This window comes from Ciona robusta, chromosome 14, assembly GCF_009617815.1.
Source record: "Ciona robusta chromosome 14, ASM961781v2".
Lineage (NCBI taxonomy): Eukaryota > Metazoa > Chordata > Ascidiacea > Phlebobranchia > Cionidae > Ciona > Ciona robusta.
The window spans coordinates 450,423-477,205 of record NC_143248.1 but is presented as its reverse complement, the minus strand read 5'-3'; the positions used below and the strand labels follow the sequence as shown (position 1 = coordinate 477,205).

The window sequence follows — 26,783 nt, the reverse complement described above, 5'->3', positions numbered from 1 at the left end:
GTTTACAGCAGTACATTATCAATTTAAATCAAATTGACAAAGTTTTAGTTAGAGTGTCAGGTTTACTATCCAGTAAAAGCACATGTGTTCAAACCATATGCAGATCATAATTTACCTTTAATTGATAAATAATAATCTGCAATACATGTTTTTATAATCTAACTGAATATTTTCATGATTCTTACTTTTCCAAGTGGAAGTTGTAAGATTTGCATTACATCATCATCTGGTTGATCTTTATACAATCCCCAATACTTTGGCCATCGATCACCATTGATATCATTCACTGTCAAACCCTAAATAGTTGGAGCAATTAAAACTAGAGTGTCAGATAATATAAAACCAGATATATTGGGTATCATGGGTGCCAATAAAGTTTGAATGAATGAATGAATGAATGTAACTTACTTTATCCTCGCGTGGCCGGAAAACGACAGTCGTTATAACACGGGTGTTCATACACCTCGTGCCAGCTTACGAGTTACCTTGTATGTTACTTTGTGGGTGATTATTTTTTGGGTGATTTTTTCATTTTTTTTTTGTGTATGGCTGATAATTTGGACAACCCATTAGTGACCACTGGGTTGGAGCAATTGCCGTTAAGTGTCTTGCCCAACGACACATACGCCCACATTTTTGTTTGCATTACATCATATTTTTGTTGATGATTATACAATCCCCAATACTTTGACCATCCATCACCATTGATGTCATTCACTGTCAAACCCTAAATAGTTGGAGCAATTAAAACTAGAGTGTCAGATAATATAAAACCAGATATATTGGGTATCATGAGTGCCAATGAAGTTTGTTTTCATGTAAACATTATAGATGCCACTTTGTGACAAATGAAGAGGTCATACTATGATGTCATACTTGTCAGTGTAAAATTATTTAGATGTCATAACAATAATTGTAGTACAATAGCAAAGTAAGAATAAGTTGATTAGATAGGAGCGAGATTAAATAACATTCCACTTCTAAGATGAAAATTAAACACACTAACTTGTGGGTTTGTTAGTCGTTCAACAGCCTCATGTAAGATGATACGATTTTGTGCAGAAAGTTTCTCCTCACTTATTGTTAAGTCACTCACATTAGAAAGACACCGGGCTAACCAGTGTGTAGCATTCTCATCCAGTGGTGCACCTATATCAAGTTGTATCTATAATGACAGATAATATTGTAAAATAAAGTAAAACTTTTCAATCATTATTTATACTTTGTTTTGCCGATCCATTATTTTCCTGGATATATCTTCCATGTAGGGGTTCAGGTTTATGTCATTGGACCTAAATAGCAGGTTCATGACATTGGACCCAGATCCCAAACCAAGCTTATCCATCACATCAAGATGAGGAAGAAGGGCTTGTGTCGCTGAATCTGTCATCCGCACATTGGTATTTAATCTTTTGATCTAAAATAGAAACAACATATTTATGTTGGTTAATATATTTGTATCATCCATAGAAACTACAAAGACAGCAACAACATGATTATGATTGTCTACTATCATCACAATATTCACATTCATAGTGAGTAAAGCTGCTTTTTACACAACTAACCACAACATTGGGTGGCAATAAAGCAGGGATGTAGTCTGGGGTTTCTACAATTGTGCACAAACATTACTTGCATAAGAACAATCACAAGCGATGTTTCAATCTAAGATAACACAAGGTTTGGAACACAATCGTGGGTAACGAGGTGTATGAAGCCACCATGTATGGTGTGCAACACATGTGTATTAAACTCTTTGGTTTCCAACCCCGAGGATAAGCATGAAAGTATCCTAACTTGACAGCGAGCATGAGGTGTATGAAGCCACCATGTATGGCGTGCAACACATGTGTATTAAACCCCTTGGTTTTTCAACCCCGAGGATAAACATGAAAGTATCCTAACTGGACAGCGAGCATGAGGTGTATGAAGCCACCATGTACGGTGTGCAATACACGTGTAATATCACACAGTTGCCCCACCAAGGATAAATAAGTGATGATGAAAGCAGTGATACAAGTGTTCAAACCATATGCAGATCATGATTTAGCTTTAATTGATAAATAATAATCTGCAATACATGTTTGATAATCTAACTGAATATTTTCATGGTTCTTACTTTTCCAAGTGGAAGTTGTAAGATTTGCATTACATCATCATCTGGTTGATCTCCACACAATTCCCAATACTTTGGCCATCGATCACCATTGATGTCATTCACTGTCAAACCCTAAATAGTTGAAGCAATTAAAACTAGAGTGTCAGATAATATAAAACCAGATATATTGGGTATCATGAGTGCCAATGAAGTTTGTTTTATATAAACATTATAGATGCCACTTTGTGACAAATGAAGAGGTCTTACTATGATGTCATACTTGTCAGTGTAAAATTATTTATGATGTCATAACAATAATTGTAGTACAATAGCAAAGTAAGAATAAGTTGATTAGATAGGACCGAGATTAAATAACACTCCACTTCTAAGATGAAAATTAAACACACTAACTTGTGGGTTTGTTAGTCGTTCAACAGCCTCATGTAAGATGATACGATTTTGTGCAGAAAGTTTCTCCTCACTTATTGTTAAGTCACTCACATTAGAAAGACACCGGGTTAACCAGTGTGTAGCATTCTCATCCAGTGATGCAACTATATAAAGCTGTATCTATAATGACAGATAATATTGTAAAATAAAGTAAAACTTTTCAATCCTTATTTATACTTTGTTTTGCCGATCCATTATTTTCCTGGATATATCTTCCATGTAGGGGTTCAGGTTCATGACATCGAGCCAAGATCCCAAACCAAGCTTATCCATCACAACAAGATGAGGAAGAAGGGCTTGTGTCGTTGAATCTGTCATGCGCACCCTTTTGATACCTAATTCTTTGATCTAAAATAGAAACAATATATTTATGTTGTTTAATAAAAAAATATATTTCAAATGTTATTTCAACAAGTCTATTATTATTAGATCTGACAAAGTTTCAAAGCGCTTAATAGTGAAAAAAGTTTTTGGCCCAAAATGGTTTCCTACTGACCAAACACTTTGAACATTCATGAATTGTTGCTTGAAACAAAACTTAACAAATCATTACCAAAGCAAGACAAAAATATTTTTATTTATAAAAATAAAATGATATTTCTATGTTTACGAACATCAAGCCATTTCACCACCTAACCTGCTATTGTTACATCACATAGACTTCATTCAATGAAACAAATGTTTTTAATTTTACCTTTGTTTGACTTCCATGCAATCCTCGAAGCAAAGTTTCAGCTGAAGCTTCATCTAAACCATCCATGTTGAGGTCCAGGTAGTGAGGAGTTGTGAAGGTGCGGAATGCGAACACAACATCAGAGGCTTCTGTGGGATAACTAAGTGATGTGCTTATAAGCTGTGGCATGCACTCTTGAAACCTTTGCGATATTTCTGCATCGTTGGCTTCATGTACCCAACCTGACAATCTGATCACATCTTTACTTGTATCATGTTTAAGTAAAATTAAAGACTTGAGAATATTCTTCTTCTCCTTGTAATCTTTAATCATCGAAGCTGGGAAAATCACTTTCAGATCTTCATATGAAGTGGAGTTACAAATACCAAATAAAAATCGGGTCACGACTTCCCAATGTGGATCTTTGAAAGTGTCCATACATCTGCGGAATTCTTCTTGTGACATGAACAACATTAAGTGCAAAGCGGCGTAAAACTCGTGCGAGGTGAGATGGGTGAAGTAACTTCGTTTCTTTCCTTCCAAGATTCTCATTTTTAAATGATGGGACTTTTCAACATAGGTGTGCAGAAATATATCAACAGTTTGTTTGTTGATTCTTACTTCTTCAAAGTCAGCTTGCTGAAACACCAACTTTCTTTCGGTGAGCCCTTTGTATGCAAGGTGAGCAAGTTTAACCAGTTCCTGTCCAATTGCTCGTTCTGACATGTTTGTTTTTACATGATCTGAAGCTTTGTAGTTGGTAAGAGTATGAATGAACACATCAGTCATTGAGTTGATCTCACGACCAGATGACACGCTTGAATGGAGACAAGCTACAATCTGAATACAGTTGACTGGAATTGAACACAAAGCATCCAAGTTTGGACGATCTGCCAAATATTTTTCCACAGTTTCAAGATTGGCTTCACCACACATCTGTTTAGTAAGATCCCACTTTGCAGGTTTATCCATACCACGCACCTCAGAAACCAAACCTTGTCGATAATCAGGGTGAAGCTCGTAAAACTGACCTGGTCTTGATGTGATAAATTTCACAGCATTAGGTAGAAGATTACCCATCAACAAGTTCTTGACAAAGACCTCTGGTATTTGCTTGCTATCCAGTTGACACTCATGGAGCCTTTTGTTGGCTTGTTTTGTATACAGTTCATCCCATCCATCAATCAAAATAACAACATTTGGATTGTTGTACAGGAAATGAACCAAAGCTTTGTTCTCTTCATCAGAATGATTCCACTCACTCAAGTTGCCATATAGAAGAAATTCTAACAGAGTAACTTTCTTCTTTGGGTTAAATTTCTTCAGTGAGACGTGGAACAAAAACTGTGTATCTGGTTTCACTGATTTATCTACAACAATACAGTTGATCAACATCTTTAAAAGAGTGCTTTTACCAACCCCAGGTAGTCCAACTGCACAAACAATGTTACCATACTTTACTACATGCATGGCCTTGGCTTCAGGTGTATTACACATCTTGTCTGCTTCTTGTTGAGCCACTTGTTTTGCAAAATCAAACAGTTCCTCAATCAGTATAGAACCTTCTGGTGTGTACATTTGTTGCAAGTCCTTACGTTGGTTTCTATGTAGCTTCCATTCATCATCTAATATTTGTCGGACCTTGGTTATTAGAAGTGGAACAGGCTTGGTGATACGACCTGGAACTAAAACTCCCGCTGGCAAGAGGGCTTCCCCACGAAGTTCTTTTATTATTTTGCTTAATATTCTTATTAATTCTTCAACTGCGGAAATATTTGACAAAAAAATTAACAACAGCTAACATAGACATAATATAAATCAAACAAACTGTTTAGTAAATTAACAGATTTTGATTTAAAGTGATCCTTATTCAGATAAAAAAGATTAAGATAAAGAGAAAAAGGAGATTGCATTGACACTAGTAAACAATGTGGAATGAAGAAATAAACAATTTGGGCGACAGTGTACATACCAGACGCATGTTTATCAAGTTTATTCTTTATATTAAAACAATAACAGGACAGTTACATGAGTTATGTTCTTATTCTAAAACTCACCAAGTGTTTGAACATCAACATTGGTTGGTGGGGGTCGGTTGTAAAAGTAAACTTCATTTGGGTTGTTTATTATCACTGGTTGTTGATCATTTGATCTTGAAGCGGCAACCACAACTCCATCTATTTCCTCCTGTAAAGACAACAATTTAGCTCAAAGGATTAACCCTAAACGAATCCTGAGAATCGAGGCAATATTTTCAATGTACAATTGGAATTAAATTCTAATGCTTGTTTATTTAGGTTGCCATACAATTCCCATTTGTAGGACCCAAAAATCTCAGGGATTGGCAGTGCCTATTCCCACCCTAAATGGATGGGATCGCTGGTGTTAATACGCGCGTATAAATTTTTTTTATGAGCGTTTGCACTGTTGCATCTTAATAAATAGCAGCCAGTGGATGTTCAATCAATCTTACTATCAAATCCAAGAAACATGCTGAATTTGCTAAAATAAGACTACATTAATTACTATGACTTCGCACTGCACCCCAGAGGTAAAAAATCATAGATATCGGAAAGTAATAGGTAGAACAAGATCCACATTCAATGTTGCTTGAAAAATATGGTGTACGCGCATATATGAACACCTGCGACCCCATGGCTTTCCGGCAGGATCAGGCACCGCTAATTATTGCAATTTTGGTGCGAATTCTATAGATTGGAGTGCGCAAAAGGGTAATTGAATGGCAACTGTTTCTCTACACCTATTGCCCCAGAATATATACTTCGCTAACAAGCAAAACTTCAATACAAACAGTAGATCAACCAATACTTTACTACAAGCGTAATAACACATCTGTACAAAGTATATCAAGTGCCCAAGTGGTAAGCATTAATTATCTAATATTCATTGAATTGCTAGGGTAAATTACTAGCGAAGAATGTTGTGACAATAAAGCCTGAGCTGTATATATTAATGTAACTTAAACCTTGGCTTTGTAACAGGGGCCTCTATCCATTTAATAGTGTAGCAGTATTTTAAAACGGCAGATTGAATTAAAATAAATGAATGAATAAAATCTTACTGTTGTTTGAACCCGGGGATCCCTGGCTTCATTTCTTCTCCTTCTTCTAAACACCCTTCGTAACCTTCTGAAGGCATTTCCCAACCTTTCCATGATATCAACTATATATGATGCTTATTTTGTTCATCTGTGTGATTTGCAGAGTTTGCAACGAATGTGTCTCCTGGAATATTATCACGGTATTAAACAAGTTATTTTACATACATGTGCTCTAGCTCTACTCTTTACACCTTGGAACCGATAACAATATATATATCTATCTCTCCCCCATAAATCCAAGTTTGTCCGACCATAGTTACAACTAAACGAACACAAAAACTCAATCAAATAAAGCAGTATAACAGTATCGTACACACTATAGTACCAGGCAGTTTTATCACCTTGTGTTTGCCAATCCAGGGTTTATTACAAGTGTATATCAGTAGGACAGTAGATATTACATATAATCATGGTCACCATAGTTGTCAATAATTATTACACTTCTTTAACGTTTTGTAAAAACTAAATAAACGAATTGGTCACCTAAGTTATAACATGGGTAACAATTAAAGATTAAAGTTGTAAAATTATAAATTTTTGTGCGGGCAGACGTTTGCAGCAAAACTCTTACAGCTATAAAATACATTTGTTTAATTTTTATCTTTTAAACTCAAAAGTTAATTGCGAGTTGCGACTGTATGAGTTCTACTAAATAAAGGACACACCAGGTGTAAAAATGTTGCTGAAACGCCCTGAAACCGTAAGGGTTCTAGTTCTAGTTCTACTAATAAACGACCAACACTGTCAGTGAACCGCTTACAAATGAAAGGTGACTTTCAGGGGACGCCGTTAGTTGCTAGGTTACCGCAGTCTAGCGCCACCGTTTGGTTGCTTTGCACTAATATAATAAACTTTTCATTCTCTGCGGGGAGTCCTAGAAACTCAAACATGCGTTGGCGGGTAAAATTGAAACGATAATACAAAAAATGGAAAATATAAATTCATTTATACCTACACTTGCATAAAATATTGCGTAATTTCCTTTCTTTCTTACGTTAAATAATATGACCTTCGCTATCGTTTTCGAAGAGTTAAAATATACGTTATGTTATAACCAAGCTGAAACAATGGATCAACGATGAGGAATCTATAAGACCGTTAACTTGTCAATTAAAAGGTGACTGACGTATCTATATTATAGTCGTACGGATAGTTCTTGTTAAACCATAGTGGTCATTTGGGAATGGTGTATGATACAGAACATCCGTGTTATAACGAGTTTCGTTGCCCCGCCATGCGAGAATAAATAAGTTACATGTATTTCATGCATTCCTTCGTCTACTACGCCCTACAGCGTGATATATTTAAGCCTTCAAGATATAAGCGTATTTAGGCGGGACCAATATACACGGATGTGGGTGGGGACGCACACCAGTCTAGCGGTCTGTAGCTATGTATATGTGCAGTGATATGTATGTACGACTACTACTTCTTATAGTTTGTGCAAAATTATCCAGTTCATACAAAGTAAGTGGTTCACCAACATGGCGCTCGTCGAATTGTTCAATGTTAAAACTACCAGGTCAGGATATCAACCCGTTGTACAAGGTCCGATGCTTTGGATTGTCTGTTATACCAACAGGAACTTTGCCTCCAGTAGAAATAATGGATTTATCTGGAAACAGTTTAACGCAGATTGAATCTCGAAGCTTCCAGTTTTGCTGTGCATCAGTCAGCTACACAACGTGGCTCAGTTTCGCGAATAATTTCTTAACAAAAGTCGGCAATGGTTCGTTCGATTGTTTTGTTTCATTGAAGAATCTGTCGCTTCAGTTAAACAGTCTCGTTCAGTTGGAAGCTGGAACTTTCCATGGTCTTTACGGCCTTGAAACATTACTACTAAAGTCAAATCTGTTCAAGGAAATTCCCTACGAATCCCTGAAACGGTTGGATAATCTAGAAACACTCGATTTAAGCGGGAATAGTTTCAACAGTTTTGCTTTTGGCGATTATTTCTCTCAAAAAAACAAACCAAGATCGTTAAAGAAACTTTATCTGGCCGACATGGACGATTTAAACATACATAAAGCTCCTGAAAGTTGTTGTGGGGGTTCATGCCGAACTTACTACGAAGTGCTGGATTTTAGACAGTTATATAATGTCAAAATGGACACGGAGTTATTTCGTTGTTACCATATCGATAATTTGTATTTCTCTGACTTTCCTACGCTTTACGAACCATCAATACTGGATGCACTGCGATGTTCACACGTAAACAACCTGCATGTAAATACGGGTGGCGAGCAAGCAAAATCAAGCTCTCTTGTTCTCACAGATGCGTCGTTCAAGAGCCTAACTTACCAAAATTGCAACGAGACGTTTGTTCGACGGATTGGACTTAACTTCGTACGGCTGGTTGAAGTTCGCAAGTTTGTGTTTTCCAACATAAAAGGACTGGAATACATCGACTTGTCTAAGAACCAAATCCACCGAGTAGACCCCGAGGCGTTTGCGAACGTAGACAATCTACGCGGAATAAATATCTCGCACAACAATCTACAATCTGTACCGATGATAAAATACACGTACAATGTAACTTTGATTGAATATATTGATCTGTCATGGAACAAAATATTTCAAGACAAAATTTCTATTGGAATTGTACCAAAGCGTTTTAAATCAATATACAGTCAAACTAAGTCGGTTGTTCTTGCGGGGAGTTGGTTCACTTATGCATTTGCCGATTACGGCGTGTCTGCTTTAGAAAGCTTGAACATTTCACATTGTAAAATTGGCTGGTTCGATCTCGGACACATATCGCAATTAAGCGCATTACCATTGCGGGTTATGGACGTCAGCTATAACAATCTATTGGAAATACCAATTGACTGGTTAAAATATTTGCACCATTTGGAATATTTTGATTTCAGTGGCAATCATGTTGTATATAACGATGAGGTTAATAACGCATTCAAACATCACGTTAATTTGACTTGCATTAAATTTAACCAAGTTCTAAACATCGAGCAAGGATTGAACACGGGCATCATGTTCTCAGGGTTAATGGTAAAACAACTTTACTTCATTCGTTCCAACATTAGAAGCATTTCATCCTCTGCTTTTACTGGTTCTGTTCATTTGCGACTTCTTGATGTATCTTATAACAAGATTACAGGTTTAGAAAAAGATATTTTCCAAACAAACCATTTGCTGGAGGAACTAAATCTTCGCGGGAATCAAATCCGTGTCCTGGATCCTGCCACGTTTTCTTCGCTTGTAAATCTCAGGTCCCTTGACATTGAAAACAACAGATTCCTTTGCAATTGTGACATTATACCGCTTCAACAATGGATCATAGACAACTTATATTTAACAGTGGGCAGAAGTCGCATATTATTAAGAAACGTCACTTGCTTTCTGCACAGTAGTCGTAGTTATGTTGATATTATAGAATGGGATTCGGAAGCATTGTGCTGGAAGAAAGCAACCAAAATTGTCGGTATAGTTCTCGGCTGTTTGTTACTTTCAACTGCTTGTGCTGTATTTGGTTTCTCGGTAAGATTCCAAGCTTTGTTCTGGTATGAGATGATCAAATCGAAAGTTTCCTACCATAAAGCATTACCAAGGAATAGAAGTGACGTTTATGAATACCAGGCGTATTTGTCTTGCGTTCCTGATTCAGTGGACGAAGCGTGGGTGGTACGGCAGTTACTTTGCGCTATCGAGAACCCGCCATACGAACTAACTCCCATGAAACTTTGCTTTCCTTCCCGTGATTTTAAACCCGGTTGTCCAAAAATGGTTTCAGCTGCTAATAATTTAAGATTAAGCAAACACGCGTTGGTCATTCTGTCAAAGGACTACGTAGCCAACAGCTGGACAAGGTTTGAACTGTCCATGGTATCTGAGATGTGGCGAAACAGTGAGCGATCGGCAGAATCTTTGATCGTTGTTTATTTGAAACGACACGGTGAAAGTTTAGTTGGCGTTGAACGACTCCCAGTATTAGGTGTGAGGAGAAACGCTTGGTTGGTTTGGCCGACCGATGTAGCGGATCGTCCATCGTTCTGGATGAAGCTGAGGCGAAGTCTTGCAAAATAAACAAATAAAAGCCTGGTTGGCGTTGTGTAGGAGATGGATGAATGTGACCTGTTTTGTTCTCTGTTTCCACCTCGTGCCCGCTTACGAGTTACCGCACTGGTACCTTGTGTGTAATTTTTGTGGTTGATTTTTTTGCAATGTATGGCTGACAATTTAGACAACCCAAAAGAATTGTCGTCAAGTGTCTTGCCAAAGGACACATGCGTCCACAATGGTAGCAAACATAAAACCCAAGTCTAACTAAGCAATTTCAAATATACAAGTTTTTTTTCCTCGTAGCTTTACCGTATACCTGTATTATTCAAGTATGTTTATGGTTTAATGTATTGACTCAATTAAAGTATCGGTGCATGTCGTACCAATGTAAAATAAATGCTATTTAACCACGACACATAGTAGTTGAGCTTATAGGCGTACAGTACCTTGCACAAATGTCACATGCATAGCTTTCGGGGCTAAGGCACAACGCTTAGGGATTGTAGCGATAAATAATAAATAGCCTTAAAACAAGTAATAATGTCTCTGTGTGGTTGTGTGCGTTAAAAGTCGAGTAAAACTCATAAAACAGCAGTTATTCGGCAATATAGTACTGTGGGGTAAGATGGGATACCGGTAGCACCTAAACCAATATTTCCTAAACGTGTTTTTAACAATTAACAACGCTATTTTAGAGTCACGTGGCTACGGTTCTGTAAATACTTGTTAAAAACCAAATGGGACAAGTAAACAGAATGAAAATGTCCCATCTTACCCCACCTTACTATAAAACTAATAAAAACACGATTGCAATCCATCATATAGAAGAAATAATGTGGTTAATAAGATAGGTTGAAGGTATAAGAAACATTCGTAATATTACAAGATATTAGAAACCGCATGTTCTTGCGCAACTGCTGCTAGCTCTTTGAGAAATTCAGCCAATACGATGCACGCGTACACAGCGTTCTTCGTTTTTAATTCTCTCATTTTCCGTTGCTCTCGTTCTCTTTCTTGCACACGCTGTTTCACGTAAAACAACGAACCCGACTCAGCAGCGCCGTCTGACGGATGTGGTTTGGCGTCCGTAGTTGACGCTGAACTCGCTGATCTATCTCGTCGCTGTGATTCAATTTTGCATTATACGGTCAAATATAGGGATTTAAATTTACATTTTCCCCCTACAACTATAATGACATAGCATTCATTCAAATTAGCAAACAGTCCAGCGCTGTGGCACAGTGGTTAGCACGCATGACTATAGCGCAGCGGTTATGGGTTCAAGGCTCGATGCTGCCACCATTACGCTTCTTGAAAAAGACACTTAACAGCAAACCCTCATGAAGTCTCATTGTATGGTAGAAAAATCTTAGTCCTTTAAGATTGTAAAACAAAATGCAGAACAATCCTTCTCACACTCATAATACATACACATGGCAGCAACAACATATACATATAATACCAATACAATGTTTACCTCTAAAAGTGATTCAAGTTTTGGAAGAAGCGGTTTCCTTTTTCTTTCTTTCCTTCTCACAAACATGTCTCCAAGCGTTTTCGTTTTCACTAAATAAAGGAAAGGTATTTTACCTCGAAAAATAATTGATGTATGGTACTACCTATTTGTACTACTACCATAAAATAATACAATGTTTCTCAATCATAAGTTTATTAAAAAAGTGAAAAGTGAATAGATGGCATCTTGTGTTGGCAATGACAGTCGTTATAACACGGGTGTTCTGTTTCATACACCTCGTGCACGCTTACAAGTTACCACGTATGTAACTTATTTATCCTCGCATGGGGGGCAATGACAGTCGTTATAACACGTGTTCTGTTTCATACACCTCGTGCCCGCTTACAAGTTACCACGTATGTAACTTGTTTATCCTTGCATGGTGGAGCAACACAGTCATTATAACACGGGTGTTCTGTTTCATACACCTCGTGCCTTATTACAACGTATGTTACTTTGTGGGTGAATATTTCCTAAAAAGTTTCAACCACCAGCCTATAACAAAAAGACAAACCTTTAGGAACCGGCATTGGTTTTTCTCGGACAATATTTCGACTACGTGCGTCACCAGAGAGCGGTAGAGTGCCACGAGCGAGGAGATACTTCTGTGCGCGACGAACAAGGATCGTAAAGTCGGAAACTTCTTTGGCGTAATTGTTGATCTTGTTTCGTGCACTGTTCAATACCTGTAATATTAATGGTTTATATTTAAGTTGGGATAAACTTATATTAGAGGCCGTGGTACAGTTGTTTTAACACGGGTGTTCTGTTTTATAAAACTTGCACCTGTGTGTTACTTTGTAGGAGTTTGTTTACATGAACTTTTTTATGAATGGCTAATAATTTGGACAACTCATTAGTGACCACTGGGTTGAAGAAATTGCCATTAAGTGTCTTGCCCAAGGATATATACGCCCACGATAGTAGCAGCGATGAGACTTGAACCCGTAACCTCTCTATAAAAGGCAGGCACGCTAACCAACTGCACTACAGCGTATTTATTACAAAATATCGGGTTAAACGAGATTTGCATGAGATATAAAACTATATGTTGGCAATTTTTTCAAGTTAACAAAACAACTTTATTATTATTAATTTTTAAACTTAGATTGTTTAATGTCATTCAAATTTTTTTAAAACAATGTTTAAAATCCAAACTATACATTGGTACATGGTTGGGCGCCTGCTTCTAACCAAGGGAGGAACATGGTAGCTTTATACGTCTCATGCCCCTTACAATGTTATAAGTTATAAACATATTACACACACATACCTGGTATAACGACCTCACTGAAGGATGGAAAACCATCTGTGTATTAAGTAGGAACGACCTCAACAATGGTTGGGGGTAGATAGCCAACCTTGTTATAATACCAGTCAATAATAAATTCTCATAAAGTGAATTGCTGATCATTTGATCAAGTTTGGCAAATAATGTTCCCATTAGAGGACCTGGTGAGAATATAAATAATTTAATCTACAAACAATATTAATAATACTTTGTTTGAAATGAATAAAAACTGTAGGGTAAGATCACTAAGATGGGACGTCGTTAGAATAAATCCAATATTTCGCGTTTTAAACAATTACCAACACTTTTAGGAGTCGCGAGGATTATATAATTCTGTAAATATTCATTAGTTGCAACCAAATTGGGGGGGAAATGGGAATTAAGACATGTCCCATCTTACCCCACCCTACTATAAACGTTATTAAATATGGCTGTTAGACTTATATTAAAACAAAGCAAGATGTGATCAATTAACAATAAGCTACCCACCAGTGTAAGGTATTCCTTGTAACTTAAGTGGGGTATTCGAAGGAACGGAAACTTCTGTCGGTGTGTAGTCTTCGCATACTTCGTAAAACGATGATGTCATCGATGCTGAGTCATCGAATTCATCGTCTGTGTCATCCATGAAACTATGACACAGCAAAATTTTATGACACAAAAATATGAGATAAAAATGTTTATGCAATTACACTTATGATAAATCTTTTAAATAAATGTTGAAATTTGGTAATTTATCACTTCTGCCATCATTAAAGACAGTTTTAGTTTTTAAACATTTCCGAAAAAAAATCGTATCTTACATATGGGTTGTCATGTTTGTATTGAAACTGGCCAGAAAAAAAACAACTTGAAAACAAAAGTCGTTATGTGACACCAAAAGTGAAATATCGGCAAAGCTATACACACACAGCAGCTGTCTTAATACTAACATAACAGCAAATATCTGATCAAAAAAGGTGTTTAAAAACTTTTAGTCCCTGTTCAAACACCAAAGCACCTGTAATGTTGCAGTTTAGTTGTCTCTTCAAATTCTTTGATGTCGTTTTCCACGAGAAGTTGCTCCTTGGTTGGCTGGTTATCTACGTCATTGGTATTTCTGGAAGATTCACTGATGGTGTCTTCACTGTGGTGACTTGTGTGCTGTGTGTGTTGTGCGCATTAAGTTGTAAAATATAACATGAAAGTAGTAGCAATGATCTGGTGCTACGAAAACGTAACAAACAAAAATCAAGTCCAACCACTAGTTATTAATAGAGAAATATATTTCGCCCAAATGGCATCGTCAGTCTCTTATTCAAATAGAATGATTAAAGCGGTAGGTTTTAATTTCCTATTTTTAACACAAGCCCACAATGGTAGCAGCGATATGACTTGAACCCATAACATCTGGGTTAGAGGCGAGGTGATTGAAATGATACAAGAACTTAGTTTGAACTTACAAATACAGGTATCCAGGAATTTACATAAGGAAGTCCAACTAAATATATCTTTACCAGATATGCAGCGCATTGAAACATCGTTATTTCACGACTTATTTAAGTTAACTTACAAAAAGAAGGAACGGAAACGTTTTATGAATTTTATCAATCTAGACCTGTCTGTGATTATAAGCTGTGATATTTTTGCAAAACAATAATTATGTTAATTGTTATTTCTACCTTGTGATCATGATCGTCATTCCCGTATTGGGGAATGTCCCCATCCGATGAAACTTCGATGCCCGATTCAATGTCGTCATCGATTGATAACTGAAAAATGTTTTTTAATGAAATTTGGTTTTATGTGTTTTTTTAGAAATTTGTCAAAAACTTTTTATCCTGAATTTTTGTTTTATATTCTGTATAGATAGATATGCCTCAATGTGATCTAAAGTTACCACCAAAGTTTAAAAACCAAATAGCTGCTAATATATTAAAAATCATTCCTGGCATAACAAGCCCATACACAACTCCCACTTACTTTATGAAACGTTTTCTTTTCAACTTTTTCTCGTGTAGTTTTTGGGACAATTTCCATCAAACTTCGGAAGAACTCGTCAACTGTGGATTGTGGGTTACTGTGGCCACGTGGTTTGCCTTGGGATGATGAATGTTTCAATTAATATGTTTGTTAGTTACTAAAACAACTTTATAATTATTAACTTTTAATTTTTTCAAGTTACTAAAACAACTTTTTTAATATTAATTTTTAAACTGTTTTTTTTTGGTTATTTTTTTCACATTACTAAAACAGCTTTTTATTATTAATTTTTAAACTAAAACTGTCCATTTTTTTAAATTACGAAAATAACTTTATTATTACTATTTTTTAAACTTAGATTATTTAATGTCATTCAATTTTTTTTAAAACAATGTTTAAAATCCAAACTATACGTTGGTGCATGGTTGGGCACCTGCTTCTAACCAAGGGACGAACATGGTAGCTTTATACGTCTCATGCCCCTTATAATGTTATGAAAAGTATGGAATTTTGTAAATATTTTTAAGTGTTTTGCCCAAGGACACATACACCACAATGGTAGCAACGAGAGGCTTTGAACCTATTACTTCTGCCTCTTACTAAGTTCACTATGATGATTTTAAAGCCAATAACATTATTTTATTCACAATTAGCGAAACTACCTGATAAAGATGATGTTGTTGTTGTTGTTGTTGTTGAATTACTTTCAAGATCCTTTTTCTCTTGTTGGTTAAAATTTTCATCCAAATCAACTTTCTGGTTTTCACCGTGAACAACATTATGAACTTCATGAGTGGTATCACGATGAGTAGCATCATAATGAGTGGTATCACGATGAGTAGCATCACGATGAGTGGTATCACGATGAGTAGCATCACGATGAGTGGTATCACGATGAGTAGCATCATGATGAGTGGTATCACGATGAGTAGCATCATGATGAGTGGTATCACGATGAGTAGCATCATGATGAGTGGTATCACGATGAGTAGCATCATGATGAGTGGTATCACGATGAGTAGCATCACGATGAGTGGTATCACGATGAGTAGCATCATGATGAGTGGTATCACGATGAGTAGCATCATGATGAGTGGTATCACGATGAGTAGCATCATGATGAGTGGTATCACGATGAGTAGCATCATGATGAGTGGTATCACGATGAGTAGCATCATGATGAGTGGTATCACGACGAGCTGTACCATCTGCTGTAGTTTCATGAACATCACATGAAGACAAATCATCGGTCAAAGCACGAGCGGTGATATTAATAGCTTGGTATGCGGCTGATAAAGCCTTCATTGCAGATTCGGAACCAGTTTTTAAATCTGTGGTTTCCCCGTTTGTATGTTCATGTAATATTGATGTTTCTTGTTTCAAGGAATCTGGAAATTAATGTTTAGTTTATTATGAATAAATGTAACTTATTTATCCTCGCATGGCGGGACAGTCGTTATAACACGGGTGTTCTGTTTCATACACCTTGTGCCTGCTTACAAGTTACCACGATTGTAACTTATTTATCCTCGCATGGGAAACAACAACAGTCGTTATAACACGGGTGTTCTGTTTCATACACCTTGTGCCTGCTGACAAATTATTGTTTAGTTTATTATTAATGAATGAAGGAGTAAATGTATATTGTTTAATTTCCAAAATATTTGAAAATATAAGTTAAAAAATAACAAAATGGATAAAATGTTTTTAAAAAAAAACAAATAAAAAAGACTAAATGTCCCAAACAAGATTCACCTCCTCGTTGAAGTAAATTCGAAACCCCTTCATTATCCTCCGTTCCATCGTATTTAACCGACCAACCACAGCAAGCATCTCTGTGTGGGAATAAAAACTTTAAAAAACATTAGGCCTGCTTAGAGGTTACTGTGTATGTAACTTATTTATCCTTACATGGCGAGGCAAGGACAGTTTTATACTCGGTGTTTCTCATTATAGTAGAGAAAAATCAAGGTAAAAAAGTTGGGGGTCAGGCAAAGGAGGGCAGCGGTATATTTAACTAAAATTTTGCAACAAAAAACAACATTAAAATAAATTAGAAATTTTTAAACTTGGGAATTGTTGTTAATTTATGGAAGGCATTAAGAATATACTATAATATGATCAATATATAAACTACAAATAACCGTACTGGCATTGTTGTATGGCGTATCTTGCATCTTCCAAATAATCCATATAACTTGTGTTTAGAGCAAGTTGTGATTTAAGATCAGGCCCAAACTCAGCCATCGTGCTCGGGCTGGTGATGGTTTGCGAGTGAGTGGATGATTCCTTGTCTTCAGGTGTGTCTGGTTGTGTAGGGTATTTAAAGTTGTTTCATAATGCTTTTCAATACATATTTAATAAAGTTTATTTATTATTGTTTATTTATTTAAAATAGAAATTCAGATCAACTATTTAATAAAGCATATTTTATAAAGATTTATAGAAATCTTAAGTTAAGACCATTTAAACATTTGTAAATTAAAAGTTTGATGAGAAAATAAAACAAATTAAAACAAACAATTGCCTTGATTTGGACAAATTTAAATAAACAATAAATTAAGAGTGGATTTAACAAACATGTGTGTGACATAGGCACCACACCTGGGGTGGCACGGTGGGCAGGCCAACCCTGGAATTTTCTGACTTCCATTAATCAATAAACATTGGAATGAAATTTGTTATAATAGAATGCGTGTCTAACTATCCTTGCTTTCCCGGCACTAAAAACTTTAAAAAAATTTGAAAAAAATGCGCCTAAATTGCATGAGAATTACTGGTAAAATAAAAATTGATGAAAATAATTATTTGGCATGTAGTGGGTACCCAGGAATTTGTATTAGGGTCCAACTATGCTTGGAAACAATTTATTCTTTACGGTTAACAGTATAATATACGAAGTACTTTGTGTGAAATTTGCAACATCTCGGAATGAACAAATGTAACTTATATTACTTATTTATTGTTGCAAATTTATTTAATATTTTGATTAATGTGTGAATGTAAATTAATGACTGAATAAGTAGTATGTGTAAAACTGGTGAACTCTCAGTGACCCCTGGAGTTTGCTACATGATCCAAGTTTGGGAAGCCCCGATTTTTTAACAATAAGATTGTTTGTTTCTGTTTGCGACATGCCAAATTTAAACAACTGAACTTTCGCAGTTTTATTCCAATTTATTCCTAGGCGTACATTGATGCATCCCCTGCTACGTATGTTGAAGTTTGAACCTCCAGTTCAAAAATCCGTAATTTAAACAATTAAATAATTATCTGTTTTGATAAACCAATCAAATTAAACCTCCATGCATGTTGATTGTGACGGATAAATCCTCATTAACTGTGTATTGTGAAAGAGCATTTGAATGTTTGATACTTGGGTCATAGGATGTGTCTTGTATATGGGGCGCGTGGTGGGTAGCCATGTCAGCATTGCTCCCATCATTGCTTGGTGTTTCATTGATGTTATGGGGAGATGTGGTTGAACTAGTCGCCTGTGAAAATGTATAAAATATTTAAAAAAATAGTTATAGCATGGTGGGGGAAGATGGGACACCTTTAGCACATTATATCCAAACCACCTTGACCGTGATTTAAACAATTAATAACGGTCTATGGGAGTCGCAAAAATACAGTTTTATAATTCTTTGAATGTTCTTTGTTTACTACCAAATGGGACAAGAAAATATAAAGAAACAGTCTCCCTTCTTCCCCACCCTATTGTATACATGTATATATCTATAAAAATATAAATTTGAGGATCTGGTTCTACATCGACGCTTTCTAAACTTTTTACTTGCAATCTTTTTTAATCCTTTAAATTTCGATGACCGTTTATGCAGCATTTTTTACATTTACAAACAATGTAAGATGCAGCAAAAGGGTTTATGAGTTTATGGCCTACATATTTACCTCTTGTTGCTCATTAGTTTGATTGACAGGTCTCAATATTTGGTCTTCGTTCCCGTTTTCCGAGACTTCCATGGCACAAGCATCGGGTGTAAGAGCAAGGAATCGTGACGCAGATGCGTTATAAAGATCAACGTCCCGTATCGCTCGACGCTGGCTACCCAGGATGTGTTGGCACGGTAGTAGGTGGCTGGGGGTGGAAGTAACTTGTTTATTCTTCGCGTTGCGGGGCAACGACATTCGTTATAACACGGGTGTTCTGTTTCATACACCTTGTGCCCGCTTACGAGTTACCACATATGTAACTTATTTATTCTTCGCATAGAGTGCATGACAGTCGTTATAACACAAGTGTTCTGTTTCATACACCTCGTGCCCGCTTACAAGTTATCACGTATACAACTTTGTGGGTGATTGTTTATTTTAGGTATATTTTTTTAATATATTTAAACCATCCATAAGTTACAACTGGAAGGAGCAATTGTTGTTAAGTATCTTGTGCCAGGAAACGACATTTAGGGCAATTGGCCAATATACATAGTGTAGGTAATGTCAAGGAATATGTATTAACAAAATTAGCTTTAAAATAATTTACCTGAAGACAAGTTGTAACATGAGATCTTCACAATTTAAATCGACCAATGTTCGTATTAGGGATAATGATACTAAGGCCAACTGTAATATAATAACAATAAGTATTTTAAATAACTCATGAAGGACTGTTTGGTTGGGGAGATATGGGAATTTATGCAGAGTTCACCTATTACTATAAAAGCAATATTTGATGAACTTTTGGCAACAATTAGTTATTTAAAACAATAAACCTGATTATTGCTGACTATTTTATTGCTAGAGTTGGCCTATTACTCCTAAAGGTGGCTGTACACAGTATCCGGCGTGCAAATTCGCTTGCGAAGTCGTATGCAAACCCGTGTCCAATTCCGCATGCGGCAGTGAAATCCAGACAAAACAGACAAAACGGAGGAATTCCGGATACTGTGTACAGCCACCTTAAAGAGTAGTTTATGGGATTTTTTTCTTAAATTTGATGATTGAAACCAACATATCCCAAACCTAATTACTGTGTTATTTGGATATTTTATTCTATAACCATGGGACATGCTATGGAATTTGGGAAGAATTGGCCCATTTTTTCAAAGGGTCAAAAAATATTTTGCTAAAACTAGATAATCAACAACAGACCTCCAAAAGCTTTATTGGACTTTTTGGAAAAATATTTAGTAAAGTTTACCAGATTTTTTGCTTGAAACTTGATGATAAAATAAACAAAAAAAACTCAACATACCCTGTTATTGCTTGCGATTCTTTGTATCAATGTATTTATGATGAGCGAACTATCATGCCGATGTGTTAGTAAGAACTTAAGGAAACATCTCATGAGAGCTGGTGCCGTAACTGATCGTAGAAACAAGTTAAGGTAAGCGGTCGTCACCACAACCTCACCCGCTGATGTCTGAGGAGAAATATTTTATTTTAATTTTTTCTTTAATTTTAAGTTTTTTAGTTTTAAAAGGATTTTTCTATCGTTTGTTTTTATTGCTAAAATTTTTTTTTTTTTTTTAATTTTTTGATAATTTTTGCAGTTGACATTGCTTGTTCAATTATCGGCTCGTGTACAAAATGGACTTATGTGAAAATAATGGAATAAATTAGATTTTACATCTCTAATCTATATTTCACATTTTTGTTTCAGTTTAATTATATTTGATTTGTTAACTGGTTGATTTTGATTATTCTGAGTTTCTGATTATCATTCTTGCCCAATATATATCATACTTTATAGTTCAAATTTTAGTTCAATTATGTTTTGCCCCGAATTTGGATGATTCTTGTTAACCAGTTTCTTTGCTTAAAGTAAATTTCAAAAGTAGATAATGAGAACAAATTACACACATGCCAATATACAGGCACTAATATAGTTGTTATTATAAATTAACTGAAATAAGATCCCAGATTTATAGAATTATCGAAAACTTACAACCTGTCCACTTACATAACTTTTATTTTCTTCACTTTTATTTTTCTAATAATATTAAAATAAAAATTGTTTCAGTTTAAAAATAATTTAACCAAAAAAGTAGACTCATTGTACGATGTACATAAATAGATTAAATAAAACTAGACACGTTAACAAATTTGGTCACTAGTCACTACCTAAAAAAACATTCTAAATCATGGACATAGAAGCATTTCCAAAAAGCAGTAGGCCTATTATTTATACTTTTTTTGGTGGAAAATAAGGACAAAACAGTCAACAAAAAGTACGTAAACATCTGGGTGTTTTGAGCATTTCAACAAAATTAAAAACAAAGCATTGGTTTATATGGTTTTGCATGCAAAGTGTTAATACAGAACATACAACTTATATTTAATTGATCAGGCCTTATATTTTTACCTTGTGTAATGAAGGTCCAAACACAGATACAAGAAATCCATTGTAAACAAAATCCAACAATTGTTCACTAACTTGTGGGTGGGCAACCTGGGAAGTATCATGGTATTATTATATGAGATAACCATAGTTACCTAACATATGTATATAGTAAGGTTGGGGTAAGATGGGATATATTTGTATTTTCTCGCTTATTTGGTAGTAAAACTGTAGCTCAAAAAGTGATGTTAATTGTTAAAACCTGATCAAGAAATATGAGAATTTGGTACAAATGCTATCCCATCTTACCCCACAGTAATACATATATAACTGATTAACTGCCCTTGAAGGGATTTTTAATATTTTTTTTAACTGTGACACCAGTAACGTGCATGTACCTCAATTACAGAGTTACAAAACTCGAACGAATTCATGAAATTTGTGAGTTCCGTCACATTTGTCCAATCGCTTCGTTGCAAACAATGCCAATCATCCGCTCGGACTTCCATGTGTCGCGGTAATGTGGAGTACAAACCACTTAAGCCAGTTGCTAGGACCTGTTAAAGGATTTTGACTCAGCAGGCTATATAGAAACCAGTGCATTACATCTATATATACGTTGTATGCAAGGATCCTGGAATTTACAACAGGGTCCAACTGTATTTTGAAACTTTTTCACGGCCTGCGAAACCAGATGAGTGGCGCAATGAAACATTGGGTATTTCAATATTTAAAGCCTTATTTTTTACAAAAACGGGTGTCTAAGTCACCCAACAAACGCCCTGAATACTCCCTTGTTTTTGCTACTCATAAAATAAGCTACTAGTATCAGAAGAATCTTGGCGGCAGAAAACGTAAGACACAATAAATATAAATCAGGATATTTTGACCTTTAGATGCGTTAGTTCATGATGCGCAAACAACAATGATTTTTATAAATTGGTTTGAATCAGCAACATGTTTGTTCTTACAACATTAAATCATAAGCTGTACAGCATATGTCACAACTTAGATGAGAATTACAAATACAACAACTATTAAAACGATTCACAATTTGCAAAATACTAATTCGCACCTAAAACATTATAATGCACAATATATTTATCTAACTCACTGGGCAGAAGTTTGAGTTATTGACGATATATTCGGCCACGCTTTCATTCTCTGATGATAACGCCATACATAGAAGTAACGCATCTCTTGCTTGTTGTCCAACAGATCCTTCTCTGTGAATAAATAGATAAAAGGTAAACACAAAATACAGATGTACAGCCTCGTTGCTGCTACCATTGTGGGGGTATGTGTCCTTGGGCAAGACACTTTACAGTGATTCCTCAAACCCAGTGGTCACTAACGAGTTGTCCCAATTATCAGCCACACAAAAAAAAAAAAAAATCACATAAAAATAATCACCTTCAAAGTACATACATGGTAACTCGTAAGCTGGGGCAAGGTGTATGAACACCCGTGTTATAACGACTGTCATTTTCCAGTCAAGCGAGGATAAAGCAAGTTACATTCATTTAGCAACCAATGTAAAAAAAAACATACTGGGTACTCAATAGAATAAGCTACACCGCTTACAGACTGGTAAATCCCGGGTCACAGATTGGCACAGACTGGTTTACAACTAAGCAAAACGCTTTACTGAAGCAAGGTACTTTACAATGTTTTGTTTTTTTACTGTGACATTAAAACGCACTAAAGGTAAACTTTATTTCAGTTAGCCTTTCTGGAAAACAAACAGAGCCAAAGTATATTGCATTCACCACATTAATCAATGAGGTTCCCTATGTTTGACAACTATGAGTGTAACAGTATTTTAACAATGTCACCCCAGATTTTACCATGCTGTTAGGTGTCTATACAAACAAACAGAGCCAAAGTATATTGCATTCACCACATTAATCAATGAGGTTCCCTATGTTTGACAACTATGAGTCTAACTGTATTTTAACAATGTCACCCCAGATTTTACCCTGCTGTTAGGTGTCTATACAAACAAGCAGAACCAAAGTATATTGCATTCACCACATTAATCAATGAGGTTCCCTATGTTTGACAACTATGAGTGTAACTGTATTTTAACAATATCACCCCAGATTTTACCCTGCTGTTAGGTGTCTATACAAACAAGCAGAGCCAAAGTATATTGCATTCACCACATTAATCAATGAGGTTCCCTATGTTTGACAAATATGAGTGTAACTGTTTTTAACAATGTCACCCCAGATTATGAGTGTAACTAAAACAGCAATGCCTTACATTGGTCAGTAAGATTAAAAAGGTTCTGAATTCTCTGCAATACAACTGCATACATAACATGCATAACTTATGCATGGTGAAAAAGATTAATAATTAACATCATGTAATATATATAGCAACGCGGATAAAGGTACAGGGCGGGCGCAAACAACTCACCTGTGAACGTATTCAATAAGGTTGGAAAACAAGAAGAAGTTGGCCGGGCCTTGTGATTCTGATGCATTGAAAAATACAAGCAACAAACTCGGGTCTCGGTTCACCCAAACGCACAACAGATTCAGCAGCAAAACTATGTGATGGTCGAGCTCTTCAGTTCTGTAGTGCCATCATAGCATGAGGTTTATATATAAAAAAACTTTAGTTTGCATACTAACTGTTGCTGTCATGCCTTTTATAGTACTGTGGGGTAAGATGGGATACCGAGGCACCGAAATCTAATATTTCCTAAACTTTAGTATTATTTTATTTTCTTATTTAGTATTAAACAAAGCATATATGCCGAAATATATAACTGTATCTTACTGACTGTCGTTGTTAATTGTTAATACAGGGATCAGCAAACATGGAAATTAGGTGCTAACGGTATCCCATCTTACCCACAGTACTATACAAACGAACTTTAGTGAATATCAGTTGTTGCTGTCATTCATTATGGCCTAGTAATGTCGGTCAGGATGAAATACAAGTTTGTCTGATTAAGTCCTTCAAATTTCATGTAAAAAAAATCAAAATACAATCTTGTAGGAAATTTTCCATAAAATAAATGACTAATTGATCGTTTTCAGCGACCACAAACACCTGTGTCGCTAGAGAGCAATATGTGACAGCCCATCAAACATTCAACCTTACCTAGGTTGATGGTTTGATGATAATAGTTTCAACATTGGCCCAACCAGCTGTTTATGATGTAACAACGAGTGTTGTGCCTGGCTGATCAACACCTCGTAAATCTTCATCTGGAAAAATAGAATTACTCAGTAAGACTTGTTGCGGTAAATTATAAACCAATTTAAGGAATAAACAGATAAACCATTTCAGTTAAATGAGATACCGAAAATCTAAAACGCAATATAATTAATAAACACCCCTTTTACCGGTCTTAAAGAGGCATACCTATGAAAAATAAAAATTTGTATATAGGGGAGAATGGAAAGATGCTCAAATGTAATCTAAAGGTAGTAACAAAGTTATAAGGAACAGAAGAAAAAATTAAGTGAAATTGAAGGAAAAAAATCCTAGTTTCTGAACTACTGAAGTTTTTTTCTGATTTGTTCCAATTGTAGAACAAGGGATAAAACATTCTCAATACAGAAACAACTTAGAAATAACTTACCAAGTTCAACATGATGTCTTGTTTAAATGAGGATGAATAATTCCACCAAGTGTATAATTTCTCAAACACGTTTTTGGTGATGGCATATTCAAGAAGAGGTCCCATCAGTTGGCCTATAACATGAATAAATGGAAGAGTGTATGAGTGACTATTTTTGTTTCCAATCTGGGTAACTAAAATCGGAAAAGTTTACAAAAGCGAAAAGACGAGAACTAAGGGTAAAAATAAAGTCGTTATAACACGGCTATGAATGCAGCATAAGTCTAAAACTTATTTAATAAAAGGCATATCATACTCTATTTAATTTGACACAATTAAAATTTGAATTACCCGAGAAACAAAAAAATGATGTTCACCACTTTTGTACAATTTGTTAAAATAGAATATAATATATATAGAAGTACATAATAGATTTTTTATTTTTTTAACTTGACACAAATTCCAATTACCTGAGCTTTGCTCTTCTACCAACAAATAAATCATTTGTTCCAATAAATTCCTCACAATATCTACATCATCTATAGTGATATTGTCAATAAACGAATTGTTGCTTCCATCGTATGCATTGTGTGGCGTTGTGGCTTCTATTACTCCATTTACCTGACAATGTCAACATATTATGGTACTTTATACTTTTGTATACATGGATAACTTGTATTTGTCTCTGCAAAACGATAATAAAGAATATGTTAGACTGAAGCGAAGGGAATCAACGGCAAAACTACAGTCGTTAAAGTACGCTAAAAATTTTGATTCATCTCCTAATATACAATAGTAAATGAAGATTAGATTAATTACAACAATGAAGGGAGTTAGCAGCAAAACACACTGTGAAACTGTTAAACCAGCATAGAATGTAGGAAATTAAATTACATAAAACAACATTAAATTTTCGAAACATGAATAATTTATGCAACGAAATATTTGACCTTTCCTTGCATTTTGTCGCAAAATCTTTCCTTTTTTAAAATACCAGATTAAGGTTGAAATGGTCATTATATACAGTGTGATGATTAAAAGTGGGTGGTTTAAATTGTCAGCCATACAAATTAAATAAAAATAAACCCCTACGAAGTTACATACGTGGTAACTTGTCAGTGGGCACAAGGTGTATGAAACAGAACACCCGTGTTATAACGACTTTTGTTGCCCCATCATACGCAGATAAACAAGTTACATACAAGGTAACTCGTAAGCGAGCACAAGGTGTATGAAACAGAACAACCGTGTTATAACGACTGCCTTTGCCCTGCCATGCAAGGATCAATAAATTACATACGTAGTAACTCGTAAGCGTCACAAGGTGTATGAAACAGAACACCCGTGTTATACATGCGAGGAACAATAAGTTACATCAAACGAAAATCAAGCAAGTTACATTTATATTATTTGTTAAAGTAACCACAACTAACCTGAAGCCAGTGAGACTTGAAAGCTTCCAAACAGACTTGAGTAACATCAGGTTGTGTTTGAACACGGTTCTGATTATCTCTCCCTGTTAACTTCTTCTTTAACCAGCTCATAATATTGTACAAACACTTTGCATTGAGTTATTAGAAACTTAAAATATCGATAAAATGTCATACAAAGTAAAATCCACTACAAAACAAAAGTGAAAGTTATTACTATATATAGTACTGTGGGGTGAGATGGATATTTTAGCACATGAATCCCATATTTTCTAATCGTTAAATCATTCTACTACTCCTACTTTTTCATTTATTAGTTATCTGATTCTGAAGTTTTATGTGTATTA

General features: G+C 35.5%; 3 protein-coding genes across 8 annotated transcripts in view; 1 reads left to right on the top strand and 2 right to left on the bottom strand.

Moving 5' to 3' along the window:
• The window catches only part of LOC149724665 (uncharacterized), a 10,343-nt gene extending 2,696 nt beyond the window's left edge, over nt 1-7,647 (bottom strand). Inside the window, exons 1-11 of one of the 5 annotated variants that reach the window (XM_089891904.1) lie at nt 6,684-7,647; nt 6,304-6,466; nt 5,279-5,408; nt 3,243-4,984; nt 2,726-2,896; nt 2,510-2,668; nt 2,120-2,230; nt 1,223-1,417; nt 1,007-1,165; nt 486-727; nt 186-296 (exon numbers count right to left, since the gene is read on the bottom strand). In XM_089891904.1, the coding sequence (XP_089748030.1) occupies nt 509-727; nt 1,007-1,165; nt 1,223-1,417; nt 2,120-2,230; nt 2,510-2,668; nt 2,726-2,896; nt 3,243-4,984; nt 5,279-5,408; nt 6,304-6,396 (2,979 nt within the window). In that variant the 5' untranslated portion in view covers nt 6,397-6,466; nt 6,684-7,647 and the 3' untranslated portion in view covers nt 186-296; nt 486-508. Of the gene's footprint in view, nt 1-185; nt 297-382; nt 728-1,006; nt 1,166-1,222; nt 1,418-2,119; nt 2,231-2,509; nt 2,669-2,725; nt 2,897-3,242; nt 4,985-5,278; nt 5,409-6,303; nt 6,467-6,683 lie in introns of those variants that run through there. The other 4 variants (XM_089891901.1, XM_089891903.1, XM_089891905.1 and 1 more) reach the window with 4 other exon arrangements.
• On the top strand, nt 7,630-10,772 carry LOC149724664 (toll-like receptor 4). Its single transcript, XM_089891909.1, has one exon. It carries the CDS (start codon nt 7,735-7,737, stop codon nt 10,381-10,383), a length of 2,649 nt encoding a protein of 882 aa, XP_089748035.1. The 5' UTR covers nt 7,630-7,734; the 3' UTR covers nt 10,384-10,772.
• Nucleotides 10,690-26,649, bottom strand: LOC149724663 (FHF complex subunit HOOK-interacting protein 1B-like). 2 transcript variants are annotated; one of them, XM_089891899.1, is made up of 24 exons: nt 26,440-26,649; nt 25,477-25,627; nt 25,028-25,140; nt 24,544-24,650; nt 23,851-24,009; nt 22,544-22,655; nt 21,828-21,986; nt 21,454-21,540; nt 21,052-21,081; nt 20,344-20,511; nt 19,633-19,712; nt 19,041-19,227; nt 18,430-18,622; nt 17,278-17,434; nt 16,884-16,963; nt 15,791-16,516; nt 15,129-15,244; nt 14,828-14,917; nt 14,167-14,309; nt 13,656-13,798; nt 13,149-13,327; nt 12,390-12,561; nt 11,837-11,925; nt 10,690-11,481 (listed from the first exon to the last, which is right to left on the bottom strand). In XM_089891899.1, the coding sequence occupies exons 1-24, from the start codon at nt 26,548-26,550 to the stop codon at nt 11,239-11,241; spliced, it is 3,795 nt and encodes a 1,264-aa protein (XP_089748025.1). In that variant the 5' UTR covers nt 26,551-26,649; the 3' UTR covers nt 10,690-11,238. The 2 variants fall into 2 exon arrangements, with proteins under 2 accessions (XP_089748025.1, XP_089748026.1); XM_089891900.1 differs by lacking the exon at nt 21,052-21,081 and having other exon boundaries at nt 26,440-26,648.
• Between the last annotated feature and the right edge of the window lie 134 nt (nt 26,650-26,783).

What these genes read in the sequence shown, in the direction of transcription:
- LOC149724664 (XM_089891909.1), top strand. Translation starts at nt 7,735, where the DNA reads ATGTATATGTGCAGTGATATGTATGTACGACTACTACTTCTTATAGTT.
- LOC149724663 (XM_089891899.1), bottom strand. Translation starts at nt 26,550, where the DNA reads ATGAGCTGGTTAAAGAAGAAGTTAACAGGGAGAGATAATCAGAACCGT. An exon ending in GGTAGAAGAGCAAAGCTCAG is followed by an intron (nt 25,141 to 25,476) that starts GTAATTGGAATT and finishes TTCATGTTATAG; the next exon opens with GCCAACTGATGGGACCTCTT. An exon ending in GAATTTACTTCAACGAGGAG is followed by an intron (nt 16,517 to 16,883) that starts GTGAATCTTGTT and finishes ATTAATTTCCAG; the next exon opens with ATTCCTTGAAACAAGAAACA.